Source organism: Pteropus alecto, unplaced genomic scaffold (genome assembly GCF_000325575.1).
Source record: "Pteropus alecto unplaced genomic scaffold, ASM32557v1 scaffold11, whole genome shotgun sequence".
NCBI lineage: Eukaryota > Metazoa > Chordata > Mammalia > Chiroptera > Pteropodidae > Pteropus > Pteropus alecto.
The window spans coordinates 10,342,077-10,360,696 of record NW_006431956.1 but is presented as its reverse complement, the minus strand read 5'-3'; the positions used below and the strand labels follow the sequence as shown (position 1 = coordinate 10,360,696).

Genomic DNA, 18,620 nt, shown 5'->3' with positions numbered 1-18,620 from the left:
GGTTTGATTTCTTTCCTCATCAATCTCTGTCTGCATCCCTCTGACCATCCATTTCTCAAAAGGAAGGAAAATCTCCAATTTGATTTTTTTCTATTTGAAGGTATCTCACAAGGTCAAGTGACAGAGAAGATTTTCGTGAAAATTTGGGAGGTCACGCTCCTTATCTGATAAACACATTTTTAATATAAGAGATCCAATCATTTTCAGCATGACCTTTCCTTACTTCTTTGTATTGGATCTATATCATAAATATTCATAAAAGAAACCATTCGTCATTAATTTTTGACATTTCTTCTAGGCATACTTCATTATTCTTACATAGATGTTTAAAATGCTGGGGACTCTGCTAGGACCAGGGAAACATGGAATCGGATGAAAGCCTTCGTTACCACAGGGTAAGGAAAAAAAAAAAAAAATCTGAACATTTTCAGAGGAAGTGGCTAAAGAGAAAAAGTTTGAAGTCAAACCAGAATTTATATGTTTCATGTTTAATTTTTTTTTCTAAGATGAGAACTAATTTGCATTTTTCAGAGACTCTATGGATATCTAGAGATAGATTTATAGACACTTAACGTATATAAAATCTACTGTGTTTGGGCTTTATTTTTGAGATAGTACCAAGTAATATGGAAAACAGCAAAAACAGATAAAATATATATGATTAAAAGTCAATTTTTTAACCAAACCTATTAAAGTTTAATATAATTCTGTATGATTTATTACATCCATTCTGGACTGCTGACTGAGTTATCTCTCTAAAACTCTGATCTGAACATGTCACTTTCTTGCAGAAAAACCTGTGAAACCAGGTGGCATAATTCTTGTCTATCAAATGTGCCTGAAGTGATAAAAGAGATAAGATTACTATCTGAGAGTTAAGGTAAGAAATCACCTTAAGCACAGACAGAAAAAATCTTCAGACAGCATGTATTAAGACAGTGAAGGTGGTAGGATGTGAAGGCTGGTCAGTATGAACAGAAGAACAAGGATCTGTAATAGGTGCAGATATAATTAGGGAGCCTTTGAGCCAAGACTTAATATGCCTCTTTCCCAGGGTTAGGGCTCTCTCTATTGTGGAGAAAGGTACATGAGGATATTAGAATTCGAAGATAATGAAGATTTAAATCATGCTATTGCTTCCCAGCCTGATTCCTTGATCAGGTAGCAACTTTCTGGATGTAATTTGCTTCTCTTTCAGTGCTCAAACTTTGGGTAACACACCACTCAGAATCCATGTGTTCGGATTGTATGGAGACTGCATTTCTCATTGTAAATATAGATAAATGGCACAATTATTTATGTATCAATCTCTCATAAGCAAGATTCTTGGGAAGTCACCTTCGATGGCTTAATTTATATTATATGCAAAGTAAGTTTAGTTCCTAACCTAGTGACTCAAATCCTTTGCAGAATAAAAACATTCAAGCAAACAATAAATAAAGGAAAGTGGAGGACCCTGAAAATTCCACATGAGGCTGTTTAGCCCAAAGAGCCACAGGATAATGACCAAACCATTTTTTCTTCCCGCCTATAGAAATCATTCTACTTTTTTAAGGGTCAAGTTCGGTCTTTCCTTTTCCATGAAGACTTCTTTAATCACTTTATTGTAGCTCCAATTATCTCTAATATTAATTCTTGGACATATTTAACTATTTCTTTTTTTTTTCTGATGGTGAAATTCCTATATTTCCAATATGTACTAAACTTCCTGGGTGGAAACAATTATACTCCTTTTGTATTATCCAGGGTTGTGGATAATGACCATGAAATTTTCCAATGGTTTCCAGAATAAATTCTTCCTAATAGTTCCAACGATCCTTCCCTCTCTTTTTAAATTCACTTTCTCTCTCCCTCACATATCCCAAGTTGAATAAATTCAAATGCATCTTTGGTCTGGCCCTGACCATTTCATTTTCTGTATTTGACTCTATCAGGAGCTGCTCAGAATATTTTTGTTTTTTCCATACTTTGAAGTTTTTGCTGCTTCTACTTATGACTGGACTTGAAATTCTGGCTGCTCTCATGGGCTGCTGAGGGAACAAGCTCTTTATGAAGATGTAATGACCAGCTGAATTTTGCAAAGTGTGATCAGCAGCTGGCTCTGTGCCTATAGCAGGGAAGCTGCTAGCTTTCAGATTCCAGTCACAGCCGTCATCCTGCTTCTGCTTCTAGGAACAAAGATTGAATTTAAAATCACAGCGCCCAGTGGAGGTACCTGGAAAACATTTCCCAATTTATGGTAGAGAGAAAAAGGAAACTAGTCGACTTTAAGGCATGCAATCCAAAATTACAGTGAACTTGCCATATCATGTAACATTCAAAATTTTACCGTATTATCCTGACAGCAACATTAAAATAGAATATTTCCCTTTGTTATACACAGCTATTTCCATGGATTACTTGTTTATTTCTCCCCAAATCTGGTCTTTAGTCTCAAATTCAATGACAAAATAAAACAGCATTACACACATTTTCTCCTCCCAGCACCTGTTTGGTCAATGTGATTTATTTCTTCTCTCCTCTCATCTTTGCTTCTCAGGTCTTGGTAGGGAATTTAGAAAGTTTATTATTCTGCAGTAAAGCTTGGCTTGAGAAATGCTGCCTAAAGCAAAAGTTATTAATCATTGTAATTATTATCCTCATTTTAGAGATGAGAAAATTGTGAAACAAAAATAGGGTAAAAAGTGGAAAATTTGGAATTAATTTAAGTTACAGAAATTAAATGTTAAGTTGCATTAAATACTAACTACCTCCTGGGCAATTTTAAAAAAATATTTTATTACTTAAATTCTTCATCCATTTCCAGGATAACAAGAATTATGAAGTTCAACTATGTCCTTATTGATTTTCTGCTTGCTGGACTTATCCGCTTCTGAGAGGGAAGTGCAGAAGTCCTCAACTATGAGAATAGATTCATCAATTCACCTTGCAATTCTATAAGATTTGTCATGCGAAGTTTGGCATTCTGTTGTTAGGCACATACATTATGAACTGTTATGCCTTCTTGGACAACTGACTCCTCTACTGCTATGTAATATCTTTAGTTATCCCTGATAACTTTCTTTGCTTTGAAGTCTGCTCTGTCTAAAATTAATATAGCTATTCCTGCTTTCCTTTGTTTAATGTAAGTATGGTATATATTCCTCTACATATTTAATCTATAAATGCCTGTGTATTTAAAGCGGGTTTCTTGTAACAACATACAAGTCTTGTTTTTCTGATCCACTCTGACAATTTTTGTATTTTAATTGGTGCATTTAGACCACTGATGTTCAAAGTGATTAATGAGAGAACTGGATTAATATCTACCATATTTGTTACTATTCCTTATTTCCTTACTCTTGTTCTGTGTTCCTATTTGATTCCATTTCCTCTCCTTTCTTAGCATATCAGATTATATAATATATACATACACTTTTTCACTTTTTTTAATGGTTGCCCTAGAATTTACATTATACATTTACAAATAATCTAAGTTCACTTTCTAATAATACTATGCACCTTCATGGGTACTGTGAGTTCCTTACAATAACAAGATAATCTTAATTCCTTCCTCCCATCACTTGTACCATTGCTGCCATTCACTTCACTTATATATAAGCATACATGAGCATATATATGTGTGTACATATATGATATATAAACATATAGCTGAATACATTGTTGCTATTTTATTTTGAACAAAGTTATTATCTGTTAGATTAAGAAAAAAGTTTTTATTTTACCTTCTTCATTGCTTTTATATATATATATATATATGTAGATCTAAGTTTCTGATCTTTTTCCTTCTCTCTAAAAAACTTCTAACACTTTTTGCAAGGTCGGTCAACTAGCGAATATATCCTCAATTTTTGTTTCTATGAGAAAGTGTTTCTTCTCTTTTGAAAGACAATTTTACACAGTGTGAATTCTAGATTAGTAGCTTTTGTTCGTTTTGTTTGTTTGTATGTTTTGTTCATTTCCCCTCAATCTTTTAAATATTCCATTCCACTCTCTTCTTGCTTTCATGATGCCTGAGAAGTCAGTTGTAATTCTTACCTTTGTTCCTCTGTGTTTTTTCCTCTTTTTTTCAGAATTTAACTTTATATTTGAGTTTTCTATAGTTTGAAAATGATGTGCCTAGGTGTAATTTTTTTTTTAAAGTATTTATCCTACTTCATGTTCTGAGCTTTCTGGATCTGTGGTTTTGTATCTAACATTAATTTGTAGAAATTCCCAGTCATTATTGTTTCAAATATTTCTTCTGTTCTTTATTCTTTCTTTTCCTTTTGGTATTCCCATTACCCATATGTTACACCTTTTGTTCTAAAAATCCTTGGATAGTCTGTTGTGGTTTTGTCAGTCTCTGTTCTCTTTGCTTTTCAGTTTTGGAGGTTCCTGTTGTAATATCCTCTGGCTCAGATATTTTTCTTAGCTGTATCCAGACTATGAATAAGCTCATCAAAGGCATTCTTCATTTCTGTTACGGAGTTTTTAATCTCTAGTATTTCTGTTTGGTTCTTTCTTAGGATGCCCATCTCTCTACTTACAGTTCCCATCTGTTCTTGAATCGTGTCTAATTTATTCATTAGAGGTGACAGCATATTAATCATAGTTATTTTAAGTTCCTTGTCAGATAATTTCAACATCCCTGCCATGTTTTGCTCTGTCTCTTCAAATTGTGTTTGTTTATTGTCTTTTGGTATGTCTTATAATTTTTTCTTGATAGCTGCTCATGATACTCTCGGTTGAAAAAAAAAAAGCTTCTGTAAATAGCCCTTTATAATGTGGGAGAAGGGGAAATATTCTATAGTTTTGTGATTATGTCTGAGCCTTTAATGAGCCTCTGGCTGTGAACGTCACCCGTGTTTCTCAGTTTTCTCCCCCATTAGGTGGAACAAGATGACTAGAGGAGGCTAACACTGGGTATTTCCCTTCTACTAGGCCAGTTAGGCTCTGGCAATGCCCAGTCAGTTTAGGCTTGCATTAATGAGTTTCTCCCCAGGGCAGGCCTTCTTAGGAAAACAGAGTGCTCCAGCATATTTCTAAATGGTTCCTTTTCCCCTCCTCCTGTTGGAAGCATGAGTAGATTTTTCTCCAGTATTTACTGTGGAACCTGGTCGAACTCACGGAGGTAAATCTCACAATATTGTAGGGGTAGCCCAATAACTGGGTCCCCCCGAAGTCTTTAACTTCTGGGCCTGTCCACCCTGGGCTTCCAGTAATTCATTAATGACAGTTCAGGTTCTCCTTTCTGGGCACTGGTTCCTGTGGTGGTGTCTGCTCTTGAGTCCCTGATCTGATAGGCTTTGACTCACTGTTCATTTGTCTTTCCGATCTTGGGTAGGCAGTTTGTCCTGTGTCCTCCTGTTTGTTATGGACCTAGGAAGAGTTGTTGATTTTCCAGTCTGTTCTGCTTTTTAAATGTTAGGACAGAGCTGAGACCTCGAAGCTCCTCATATTCCAAAGCTGGGCAGTAGGGATTATACAAACGTGTTTTTATAATTCTGCTGGTAAATTATAAAGCTGACCAGTGCAAAATAAGATACTATAAATTCAAGCATTATGTAATTAAGGGACCATATCTCATAAAATTCTATGTTTAGGATACTTTTTGTATTCTTTACGTTTCAGTTAACATGCATGATACAGCATAAAATCAATGAGTGATTAATTTGACTGTAACAAAATGTACTGTTTAGAATTCTTTATTCTAAGAAAGAATGATAATTCCTTATTAAGTTTTGTTTTACTATTACAACTGAACATAAAAATCTGTAAAATCAGAATTATATGTCAGATGGTATCCAAAAACTAAAAATACTTGAGAAGAACTAAGTTGCAACATGTTGATCTATATTTAGATAAAGATTTCTCTCTTAAAGAAAGCTCATCTGAACAATTACACACATATTTTTAGGCAGTTTTATCAAAATGAGAGTAGGAATGATTCTGCCACCGAAAGTCTCAGGGGCGTGCTCTCTACCCAGTACACAGGCCAAAGGCAGGCAGGTAAACATCCCGGCTGAAGCGATGCGAATTCCTGGATGCGGAATCTACCCTGTTCTATCACATAGGGCTCTTTGAGAATTTCCAAATTGTGCTAGGCAGCAAAATTCTGTTTTTCTTTATGGATACATTCTTACAGTTATCACAGATCAGATAAATCTGTTTAAATACACAAAATAACCTCTATGCTCTTAGTAGTTAATAAGGTGAACATATGAAAACATAGATTTTACTATTGTTTCTATATCATTTTAAAGCATATAAGACTACTAAGATGAAAGGAAACTTTATCATACCTCCCAGAGAGGAACTTGCCCAACAATGAAGAATGGCTTAAAATACTCATTTTTAGCTTTTGAAAGAACTAAATATTGATAAATTTAAGAAAGCATCAGGACAAGTATCCTTTTTAAAATGGTTTAATTTAACAGTCAGGCTAACTCTGATTTCTAATATTTTCAAGGATAGAGAAATTTTTTCTGTCATAATTTTTGTCACCAAATGAGCAAGCTGGCATTTTCTATCTAATAGCTAATTCAGTTTTAAAATTACATTTGAAACTTATTTTGGTCACTTGCTCCTTCCTAGAACAGACTGCAATACAGCTTCCTTCGGTTCAGACTATTAAAGTTCTAAGTATTCTTTCAGAGGATTGGGAGGTAAATCTCATTAAAATAATACTGAACCCCAACTCGGCATCTTGTTTAGAATCTGAGTTGCTGTCTTGGTTAAGAATTATAAAATGAAACAACTAATTCAGTTGCCTTGTGTTGGAGAATTTAGCAGCCCAGAGGACGAGATTACCATAGAGACTGCATCTAGGAAGGCCATTCGTATAAGGAAATGACATGGACTGATGAAAAAGATTGTATTTGCTTTTAAAAACACAAATGCTGCAACATGAATCTCTATAATGTAAACTACAGTTTTCTTTTGATACCTCTGTAGTTTTGTAGATGTTTCCTCAGGAAGTTTAATTCTAACACACCAGTGGGGGAAGACAACAAGCGAGCATAAGTTCATCACTGTGGTGAGAGGGAACAACTTAGAATTTCATATTTTCTATTTCCCATAGGTGCCAGGTGAGAAAACAGCCAAGAGTCTTCTGTGCAGATGCCAATTCCTGGCATTTCATGGAATAATTAATGCCAGCGCCAGCCAGGTGTATCATCAGGAAGAAAATGATCACCTTTGTCTATAGCCGTATCATCAATCAAACCAGTTTCTACCTTTCTAAATGCTATAATTTTTCCATTGATTGTTGTCAATGGAAAACAATGAGTATGAAATAACTTTCATTTTAAAAAAGATATAATTTTGGAAAAAGACAACCTAATTCCTTTCAAAATCCTACCGTCAAAGTTCTAAAATTAAGATCTTACCATTGTATTCATTTATTCATTCAACATAAATTTACTGAGCATGTAGTATAAATAAAGCACATTTAGGAAAATAGAAAACTGGCTGGAAAGGGGCTACCGTGTGTTGAACATAATGTGTCCCAGGTTCTGAGCATTCTGTATATGTGTTGTTTTATGTAAGTCTCAAAATATCTCTATATAATAGTTATTATTCTTATTTTGGTTGATGAGAAAGCTGAAGTCCAGGTTTAAGGTACTTTGCTTAGTATTACACTGTAAGTAGCAGAGCTATGAGCTGAAGAATGATATGATACAGCCCCTTGGAACAGAAATTCTTTACCAATAACTGATTTGACAAACTCCATAGTCATTTTTCTCACACATGATCAATACAAGACTAAAAGATAAAAACTAAACTACAAAAATTCTTAAGCTATATAAATCTGTTATGTAGGCAAAAACAAAAAGAAAATGACACTGAATATTGTGATGGTCTAATCACATTTTAGAGTACTGTGGTATTTCCTGAACATTTAATTCCCATGTTCACAGAAACATTTGAAAATTGAAACCATCCAGTGTGAAGATGATCAGATAATAGGGGCCTTGAAGTATGCACATAGGATGCTATTAAAGGATTCAAGAAAACTTATACTGACTTCATGATTACAAACAGGAAAAGGGGATGTGAAAAGAAGTGCAGAATCGATGGTACTTGTTTCCACTACTTAAAGTTTAATTATCACGAAGAAGTATAAGTAGTAAGACATATTATCATCAAAATTCCATGCTGGAAAAATATGGAGACACTGATTCTATACTAGAAAAGATGTAATTATATCAGGGTGCCTGACAATAGAAAAGGCTTTTCACAGGAGGCAGTGTATTATCTCTTACGGAAGTGTTCAAGCAGGAATTAGTAGGTGATTCTCCCTTCCCACCTCATTGTCTGCCAGGTCAGGGAAGTTATACAAATGATTCCTTTACTGGTTGGTGATTCATTTCTCAACTCATTTAATAGCAATTCACTAGTTGTTGGGGTTGATTCATTAATAAATACATGTCCTAGTGGATTTCTCTCACATTTTAATAGCAGTGTTAGAATGGCGACAAAAAAAAAAGTATAATTAATTGTAATTGGATAAAAATGAATCCCTCGCAGAAGTCTTAGTGTTAAAGCTGTTTCTAAGAGTTTGAACTAACTTCTATTAGTCTCACCAACTCTATGATTCTTCGATTTTATAATAAAGTTACTTGACCTTTCATGTTTTGACAAATTGTTTATATTGTATTTATAAAAGGGTTAGTAGCTATATCAGTATTTCTTAAATTTCTTCTTTATTTAATTGGTATTTTCAATAAGTATAAATATCAACAAAAGAGGGAAGAGACAAATTATAGCAGGAATAAAATGGAATATCATAGATCTTGTGGATATCAAAGGATGATATGACTATATTATGCACAACTCCACAAGTGTAAATTTGACAACTTTAGATGAAATGGACCTACTCCTTGCAAAGCACAAGCTTACACAATACAAAATAATTTGAATAGCTATATAACTATTAAGGAAATTGAATTCAAAGTTTAAAAATCCTGAAAAAAATCTCCAAACTCAGATAGTTAAGCTGGAGATTTCTACAAAATCTTTAAGGTACACAAATAGAGGAGGAAGACTTAAAAATGTCCCAATTTTCAGATGACATGATTGTCTATGTAGAAAAATCAAAGGAATGCATTATAAAACTCTTGACAACTAATAAATGAGTCAGCAAGGTCACAGGACAAGATTGACATACAAAATTCATTGTATTTATATATACTAGCAAAGAAGATGTAGAAACAAAAATTTTAAATGAAGTATTACTTAAAATCTCTCAAATAATGTAATACTTAGGTATAAATCTTATTAAATATGTACAGGACTTGTATACTGAAAACTACAAAACACTGCTGAAAGAAATTAAAGAAAATCTAAATAATGGAGGGCTGTACTGTATTCATGGATCAGAAGACTCAACATAGTAAAGATGTTATTTCTTCCAAATCGATATATACGTTTCATTATCAAAATTACATCAATTTTTGTAGATCTAGGAATTATTTTTCAAAAATTTAATTGCAAAGTCAAGGAACTATAATAAAACAATTTTGAGAAAGAAGAATAAATAAAGAGAAATCACTCTACCTGATTTCAAGATTTATTATGTAGCTTTAGTTATTAAGAATATGTAATATTGGTGGAGAAATAGACACTTGGATCAATGAGACAGAAAATAGAACTCAAAAATACCTTTAACAAGTACAATCAACTAATTTTTGAGACAGGTGCAAAAGCAGTTAAATGAAGGCAGAGCAATCTTGTTAATGGTGCTGGTGCGATTTGATAGCTCCACGTGAAACAAAACAAGAAACCATCTTGACCTAAATCTCACACTTTATATAAAAATTAACAAAATTGTTCATATACTTAAATATAAAATAGGTAATATATACAACTTTTAGAAGAAAAAGTGGAAGAAAATCTGGGACCTAAAACTTGGTGAAGAGTTTTTAGATGTGATATTAAAAGCATGATCTCTTAAAGGAAAGATCAACAAATTAGACCTTGTCAAAATTAAAAGTGTTTGTTCTTTCCCTGTTAATAGAATGAAAACACAATCCAAAGCCTGGGAGAAAATATTTCGCAGTCACATATCTGTCAAAAGATATATATCTATAATATACAAAGAGCTCAAAACTCAACAGTTTAAAAAATATGATTAGAAAATGGGCAAAAGATATAAAGAGACATTTCACCAAAGAGGATATACAAGGGCACAGAAATGCATGACAAGATGTCCACAATCACCAGGTATTAAGGAAATGCTAATTAAGACTATTAAGCTATTATTGCACACCTAGAAGAACAGCAAAAATAAAAATAAAATAGTTTCAGTACCAAATGCTCACAGGGAAATGGGGACACTGGATTTCTCATACATCACTGATGGCAATGTAAAATAGCACAGCCACTCTTGGAAAACAGTACTACTGTGGTATGTTATATCTAGAGCATCGAACTTGAGTCAGTAATAAAAAGGAACAAATGATTCATACACAAAACGACGTGGAAGGATCACCAGGGGGATCGTGCTGCATGAAAAACATGGTTCCATTTATATAACTTTCTCAAAATGACGAACTATAGAAATGGAGAACAAAGTGGTGGTTTCCCAAGGTTAAAGATGGTGGGAATAAGTGTAACTACAAAGGAGTAGCTCAAGGGAGAGCTTTGTGGAGCTGAAATACCTTGATTGCAGTGATGATTACACAAATTTACTCATGTAATTAAATGCCACAGAACTATACATGCATATTGAAACAATGTCAGTTTTCTGGTTTTGATATTATAGTTACATAAGATGTAACTACTGAGTGGAAAATACACAGGATTTCTCTGTACTATCTTCATAATTTCCTATGAATTCATAATTATTTCAAAATTCAAAGTTTAAAAGATTAATTTCATGTGCCAATTATTATTGGGTGACATCATTAGGAATTTGTGATATAGTAATTTCCTTTGTATTTCCTTATTGTATGAAATAATATAGTCTGTAAATGATACTTTTCAAAGTGTTTCAAAGAACAATTGTTCTATAAAAAGTATATTTGTTTCCATACAGAAAGGGTTTGGGGATAAGTAATTTGGAAAAAAAATCCTATTAAAATACCAACTATTTGAAATGTCACAGTGCAGGAACTGATCCAGAGAAGCCAGCCTTCACACCCAACCTCTTCTTCCCTGATGACCACCTGACCTTATAATTTGAAAAATAGTATCCTAACGTGTGTCACCTGAAAAATTGAGTCCTGACTAGTGTTGGTAATTTTGGAAAGACAATGAAGTTTTCTGAGCCCCTGTCACTTAACGAGAGCCTGCAGTCATGCATTCCTGAAGCCAGGTTTATTAACATGATGATACCTGACCTACTTTCTAGTGTAATCTTCCAAAGAAAACAAGAGCTATTCACAGTCCATGATTAATAAAGCGTGTAACTGAAAAAAAAAAAAAAAACAACAACAATTGTTTTCAAGGTGATGTGTTTCTTTTATGAAAGCCTGTGTTTGGAGTAGTATTTCTATATGACTAAAATGATCTCTCCTTCACCCCTCCAAAAATGCTTTCCACTTATCTAACTCTCATTTGTAATGTGAATGTTCATTATCTATCACTTTTCCTAGACAAGGAGCTCCACAATCATTCAGGTAAATAAGATCTTGTTTTTCTTTGTTTTTGCTCCAGAGCCACTTATATTGAAGGTGGCCAGTGTTTACCAAATGAATAAATGAAAAGGAAACGTCAGGTATGCACATGGTAATTACAGAATGCTTGGATTTTAGGATTACTGACTACGAAGGAAGTAATTGTTGACGTAACTGTGGTTTTCTGTGTCCAGGACGATGTGCACGAGTGTGCTGTGGCCCTCCCACAAGGGCACGCTGCCCTTTTTAATTCATTTCTGACACAACTCAGCACAAATTCTGATACGGTAAAAAGTTTCAGATAGAACACTGAACTAGATATGGTAAGAAGTAATTAATCTACACAGTATAATCTTACTGAATAAAAAGTAACATGTATATGACAGCTTCAAACCAAAGTCCCTTCTCCCCCTGCCACCAAATCATCTGTTTACTTGAAAATGAAAGAATTCTGCTATAACAAGTAAGAGACGGCAGTCATCTCCAAAATAATAAATAAGAAAATCCTGAATAATAACTAAGCACGTAGGGAAATTGTCGCTGGCATTTATGGAAACAAAGGACATTATTATAGACAGGGTGATTCTACAGAAAGGACTCTGTTTTAATTATTGATGACTTTTAAATGTTCCTTTGAGATTTTTTTTTTTTTAATTCAGTCAAATGCACTGGACATTACTTGGCTTGATCCATTATTCTTTTCATTCTTTATCAAAATGTCAATTTCTCAATGAGAAGTTTTCTGACTGCTCTGTTTAAAACTATAATCACTGTTCCAAGCATTTTCTTTCCCATTTTCCCTATTTTACTTTTTGCCAGAACATTTATTATTATAAGATATTGTGTCATTTTACTTAACTTTGTTTCATATTTGAGGTCCCCACCACCAACACCCAGAATGCCAGCTCATGAGAGCAGGTTTGTCTGTGTTGTTCACTGCGTTATCCCACGGAGCTGCAACAAACTCTGGTACATAAAAGATGCTCAATAATATTGACTGAATTAAGGCATGAATGTTCATTTTTAAAAACTGCTTAAAAACTCCAAAAAATTATATTTGAAAATCAAATACATACATACTCATTAAATCTTGATGAATATAATCAATCAAATTCATCAAAAATATATACAGAATAATTTTTTTTTTACTTAAACAGTAATTTTTCCAATGATTAAAATCCTGGTATGTTTCTATATGTTGATAAGGAAGTTAAGAATAAAATAATAGCTCTCCCTCCTAAGCAGGAAACTTTTTCAAAATTTTATTTTGTTTAGATTAATGCCTCTCAAATTTTAATGCACATATGAATCACTCAATGATCTTGCATAAAATGCAGTATATGATTCTGTAAGTCTAGGGGGGGTCCTGGATTCCGATTTTTAAAAACCGATTGTTTATAGACCAAGATTTGAGTAGTAATAGAAAATTTTTCAGCAGTGTTAAATTACACATTGATATAACATAAAAAGTAATAATATTTTGAGGAGCATTCATCCAGTAGGGAAAAGCATGTTTAAAATATTTATAATGACTTTAGTAAGGGTGCCATTAAATAACTGACTTTAAAAAATTGGTTAGTTGTTTATCAAATGTTCTTTCACCATAAGGGAATCCTAATATAAACTACAAATTGGGGGTGATAATGACATCTCGATATAGCTTTATTGATTGCAATAAACCTACCACAAACATATACAGAGATGGGCAGAGGACTTCATTACATATTTCTCCTAAGAAGATACACAAATAAGCATAATAAAAGATGCTGAACATCATCAGTCATTAGGGAAAGGAAAAATCTAACCACAATGAGATCCCACCTCACATGCAGGGTGGCTATAATAAAAAATAAAAATAAAAATAAAAATAACAAGTGTTGGCTAAGTCCCAGACTTCCCTCAAGAATTTGCTTGGGAAGGGAACTGGATGAAAGTGGGCAAAGGGTACAAACTTCTAGTTAGTTATAAGATAAATAAGCACTAGAGACGTAATCATGTGTACACATGATGACTACAGATAGTACTGCCGTACGGTCTATTTAAAAATTGCTAAGAGAGATTCAACAAGTTTTCATCACAAGGAAAGAGACATTTTATTTCTTTTTCTCTTTTTTTATACCTATATGAAATGATGGATGTTAACTTATATGGCAATCATTTCACAAGATATGTAAGTATATGCTGTATACCTTAAACTTATACAGCACTGTATGTTAATTATATCGCAACAAAGTGGGAAATAAATTAAATTAAAAGAATTTGCTTAAATTTATTTTATCTAGATCTGTTTTCATTATGCCCCTTAATACTGCAATTTGTTCTCATTCCATTTATGATTTCCCTTAGTTTATATTTTCTCATAGCACTTATCATCTTTTAATAAGCTCTGTAATTTACTATATATGCACACACACAGACACATATACACACGTACATATACATATATACATTTACATATGTTTAAGTGTATAGACACAGAGAGACTATATTTTTCATTGAACTTAAGAGCATGAGGAATAGGATTTTTGTCTGTTCATTTATTGATATATACTAGATATATCAAACGTTGCTTGACACATAACTTCCCAATAAATGTGCATTAAGTGAATTTCATATTTCTGTCTCTTCTATTTCTCTTGATCATTCTTGACAGGGTTTGGAAAATTTTATCAGTCTTTTCAAATCCTCTCTATCTTACATTTTTGTTCTATTCCATAAATTTGCACTATGAGCTAATTGGCTTCTAATATAAAGATTAAGTGCATAAATTTTTCTCTATATATTCATTTAACTAATTCCCACAGGGTTTGATGTATTATTTTCATTATTATTTGTTTAAAACATTTTTTAATCTCACTCTGACTTACTATTTTTTGGGGGGAGGCATAAATTACTAGCAGAGTCTTTCTTCTAACCAATAGGAATTTTCTAACTTTTGCCTCATAACTGATTTTCAGCCTAATTCAAAAGAGATAATCTATGTCACTTTAATCCATTTCAAATAATTAAAAATTTCTCAATGTTTAATAATATAGCTTTTTGTAAATGTTATCTATGTTCTTGAAAAGAACAGATATCTGCAATTGTTAATACAGTGTTACATCTGCCCATTAGATTCAGATTACTTTCTGATTATGTTGGTCAAATAAATATCCAGCACCTTCATTAATCAGTGTAGAACCGAATTATTTTGAGTATGTCTGAGATAATCTCAACTTGCATCCACAATAAATATTCTATAGGGAAACAAAAATATAGCTGTTATCTGAAGGCACCTCTAAGTCAATGGCAAAGACATGTTCAAAAAAGATTTTGAGATCTCAGATACACAAATAATGTTTTTTCTGTGATTATGTTATATTTTTTAGACATGAAGGAATAAATAACATTCTGATTTTTTTCTACTAGATTTTGTTTTCAGTCTTCTCCATCAAAGATACTCTATGCCTTTAAAATAGTTTCTAAAAGTTCTTTCTGCTATTGCTATGTGGCATACTTGTACTTAATGATACTTCAGAAGTTTTCTTAGAGTTATGATACGTATTCTACCTTTACTTAGACTTTTCAAACACACACACACACACACACACACACACACACACACACACACACACAAAGATTGTGTAACTTAAGCCTAAAATCTTGGTTGGTTGTCAGCCAAACTTCTGAAATCAGTTGCTATGGTGATTTAAACATTTTTGTTTCCTCCCTATTCTTCCGGGTCTAATTAGAGCAATCAAAATTTACTTTTTATGCAGGATACATAACAGCACTCTTAATTCACACAGTAGATTCTAGCCACTCTATAATTAAATCATAACATTTAAGACCAATAGAATGGAATGCAGTTAAAATTTTAAAAAGAAATAATAAAAAAAGTATCTCTATACAAAAATAATGCATACTCATGTAATGAGACCAATAATAAAAAGGTGGGATACTTTTAGAGTTTCTTCCGAGTCTTTTGTTAGTTTATTTAATTGTTCTAAGGAGCTAAAAATTTTTCTTCTTCCTATGTAGTATCTGAACTAATTCAGCTTTTTTGCTCCAGTATTACTGATAGGAATAGGCTTACTCAAACAAAGTGATTTGGCAACGAGGTCACCGAAAACCATGTCTGGTACATCCAAAGGCTTATGATTACTTTTGCCTTTATTTTCCATACAAAACAACTACCAAGACAGTAAATTTCAATACATTTCTGACCCTTTTAGTACATCAGCATCCTTTTCCAGAGGACTCCCAGAAATTTTTGCATCAGAACCTACATATGAAGAGTTCAAAAACAAACAAACAAAAACCTCAGCCAGAAACAAACTGATAGTTTAAGTACTGAAAAGATGGCATTAATTCATATCTTGGAAAAGAGACACATGGGCAACATCACAAATAATATTCAAAAGCACAATATATGCTCTGTTTGATGGATAAACTAATATATTGGTGTGATAGTCAAGTGAAAATGGCAATGAAGAAAATGTAAAAGCATTTGATGTGGAAAATAACTACAAATACCCCAGGAAATATATGTAAGGTAAAGGTAAACATTAATTAATACAGAACTCAGGATTAGCCAAATGTTTTGCTTGGTTCATATATGATAATAACAGATATTGTAAGAAAGACTCCATAATTGATGGAACAAATAGTTTTATGATATAAACAGGATTTCTACATCTACAAAGTTTTTTGGTTTTGATTTCTTAAGATTCAGTTTTACACACAGGTGGTATAGTCACTTGGGCAAAGAAGTGGTTCACAAATAAAAGTATTTGAGTTCTAGAATCAACTCTGTCAAAACTAGTTGGATGAATTTTGACAAAAGCTACACCATCTGCATGTGGCTGCATCTGTGGAATGCACTAATAATACCCATGCCACTCACCCCTCAGAGCCCCTGTGAGGACCCACTGCAGATTAGTAGATAAAAGTGTGATGAAAATTAAAAGTTCTATATAAATGTGAGCTCTTCTTTGACTGAAGTTGTTCTCAATATTCCAGATTTGGTTTCAAGAGGCAAAAAAAAAAAAAAGATCAAACTGTGATATTCTAGCTCAGAAAATATTACTAGGATAGTAGAACGGTTTGTCAACTTCCATTTTGACTATTTCTGTTCACCTCATTTGCAATGAAATGACGCAACGACTGGACTGTGTGGCACAATTTTACAGACTTACCTGAATGAGCACATATGGCCCATTTAGCTAAGGATATTTTAATAGGTGCTGTTTATTATGAGTTGATCTCCTACGATACTACATAGCTGATGTGTATCTCTTTTAGATCACTTTGTCTATTTTATGTATTATTTGGGCATTATTTTTTTAACAATTTATCACATCTCGTCATTTACACAAAGGAATGACAACTCTTTGAAATGCATCGAAGCACAGAGGCTTGTTAACCCTGCATGAATTGGTTTTGATGGATATTTTGCTTGCCTTTTTCCCAAAACTTTCTTTTATATGGAAAATGCTTGTTTCCACTCTGTCTTTGAAGACCCCTGTTTTCCAATTTATCTCCAATTACTTTACACACACACACACACACACACACCAGTCCATCAGCTGGTTTTAAATGAATTACGGTTTTAAATTAAGCATAGAGAGGGAAAAGGAATATATTTAAACAGTTAAATCACCTTACTGGCCTCAGCTGCTGAGCTATACATACTCTGTATGTTTTGGCAATTAACACAGAGCATAAAATAAGATTGTGGGAGATAAAGGTCAAAGTAAGGAAACAGACACTTCCACTTACTGCAAATGAAGGCGGTCTCATCTGAATGATCAGCGTAATCATTCACAAAATCACATAGCTTGTCCTGTGAAATGTGCTTCTTGGCATACGTGAATTCTTGAGCAGTACACTTTCTGTCTGGGCTGAACGGGGGAGAACAATCTTGAAAGGAAATGTCATCCACTGCTACATCTCCCATGTGACCGACACCACGTTTTGCCCTAAAGACAATCTAGAGAGACAGACAGACAGATAGAGACAGAGATGGACAGAAAGAGAGAGACAGAGACATAGAAAGAGAGATGAGAGAGATGGGGTTAGAGAGAGAAAGAGAAAGGAAAGAAGGGAAAAGAAAAGGAAAAAGAAAAAAAAGAATGAATCAATTTCAGCTGACCTGTCCAACAAGAATCAAAAACTTGGAGCAACCACCAAATACATGACATTAGACTTAAATTTGATAAAAATGCCCCACAATGAAACTGACCCAAGAAGCTTGAGGGTCATCTGAGATTGCCACCATCCTCAACACCTAAGAATGTGGGAGTGGCAACACACCTGCCTCCTGTGTAGATTTTTAAGATAGGTGGCCTAGAAAACTGGCAGGAGTCACTGAGCCATCACTGCTGCCTCTGCAGAAATGAGATCCAAAACAAGACCTGAGCATTTCTTAGAACCTCATCACACATGGAAGCAGGAGGCCAAACAGGTGATAGAGGCACCAAGAAAAGGAAGATGCAAATACATCCTTCACACTGTTTTGCCTAATTCTTGCCTTCTCCCAGATCTGTCCACCCCAACTATGTGAGAGCGAAAGTTATCAAACCTCGAAACCATGAGTATTTTTTTGAATTGGACACATCTTTGCAGCTGAAATAATATTGATTTGCCTTTGATTAATATGTGTAATGAAGACAATTCTTATGACTGTCATTGTTTGACAGTGAGATTCCACTTATGTAGAATCTGATAGAAGTAGAAGTGATGAAAAATAATAATAGGAGTCGCTAAAGTTTACAGAAAGGCCACCTTCAGTTTATAACATTACCACTGCTTGGAATAATAATGAACGTAACAAGTCCTATATTGTTTAGTTTCAAATTTTTAAGGGAACTGATTCAGAGTTTCTCTGCTGGCCAAATATGTATTTGTGTGTTAACATAAGAAATATTTGCATATTTTAAAATAAATTTAGAACAATAAGAAATGAGTTAACAAGAAATACAGTTACCTTAGTGATTTTACTAAAATATTTATTGTTATCAAACTCTCAAACACCTTTTA

General features: G+C 33.4%; 1 protein-coding gene across 1 annotated transcript in view; it reads right to left on the bottom strand.

The window, feature by feature from the left end:
- The window catches only part of MALRD1 (MAM and LDL receptor class A domain containing 1), a 533,295-nt gene that overhangs the window by 280,338 nt on the left and 234,337 nt on the right, over positions 1-18,620 (bottom strand). The window contains 2 exon segments of the mRNA XM_025043397.1: positions 1,968-2,215; positions 17,361-17,571. Coding sequence (XP_024899165.1) covers positions 1,968-2,215; positions 17,361-17,571 — 459 coding nt within the window.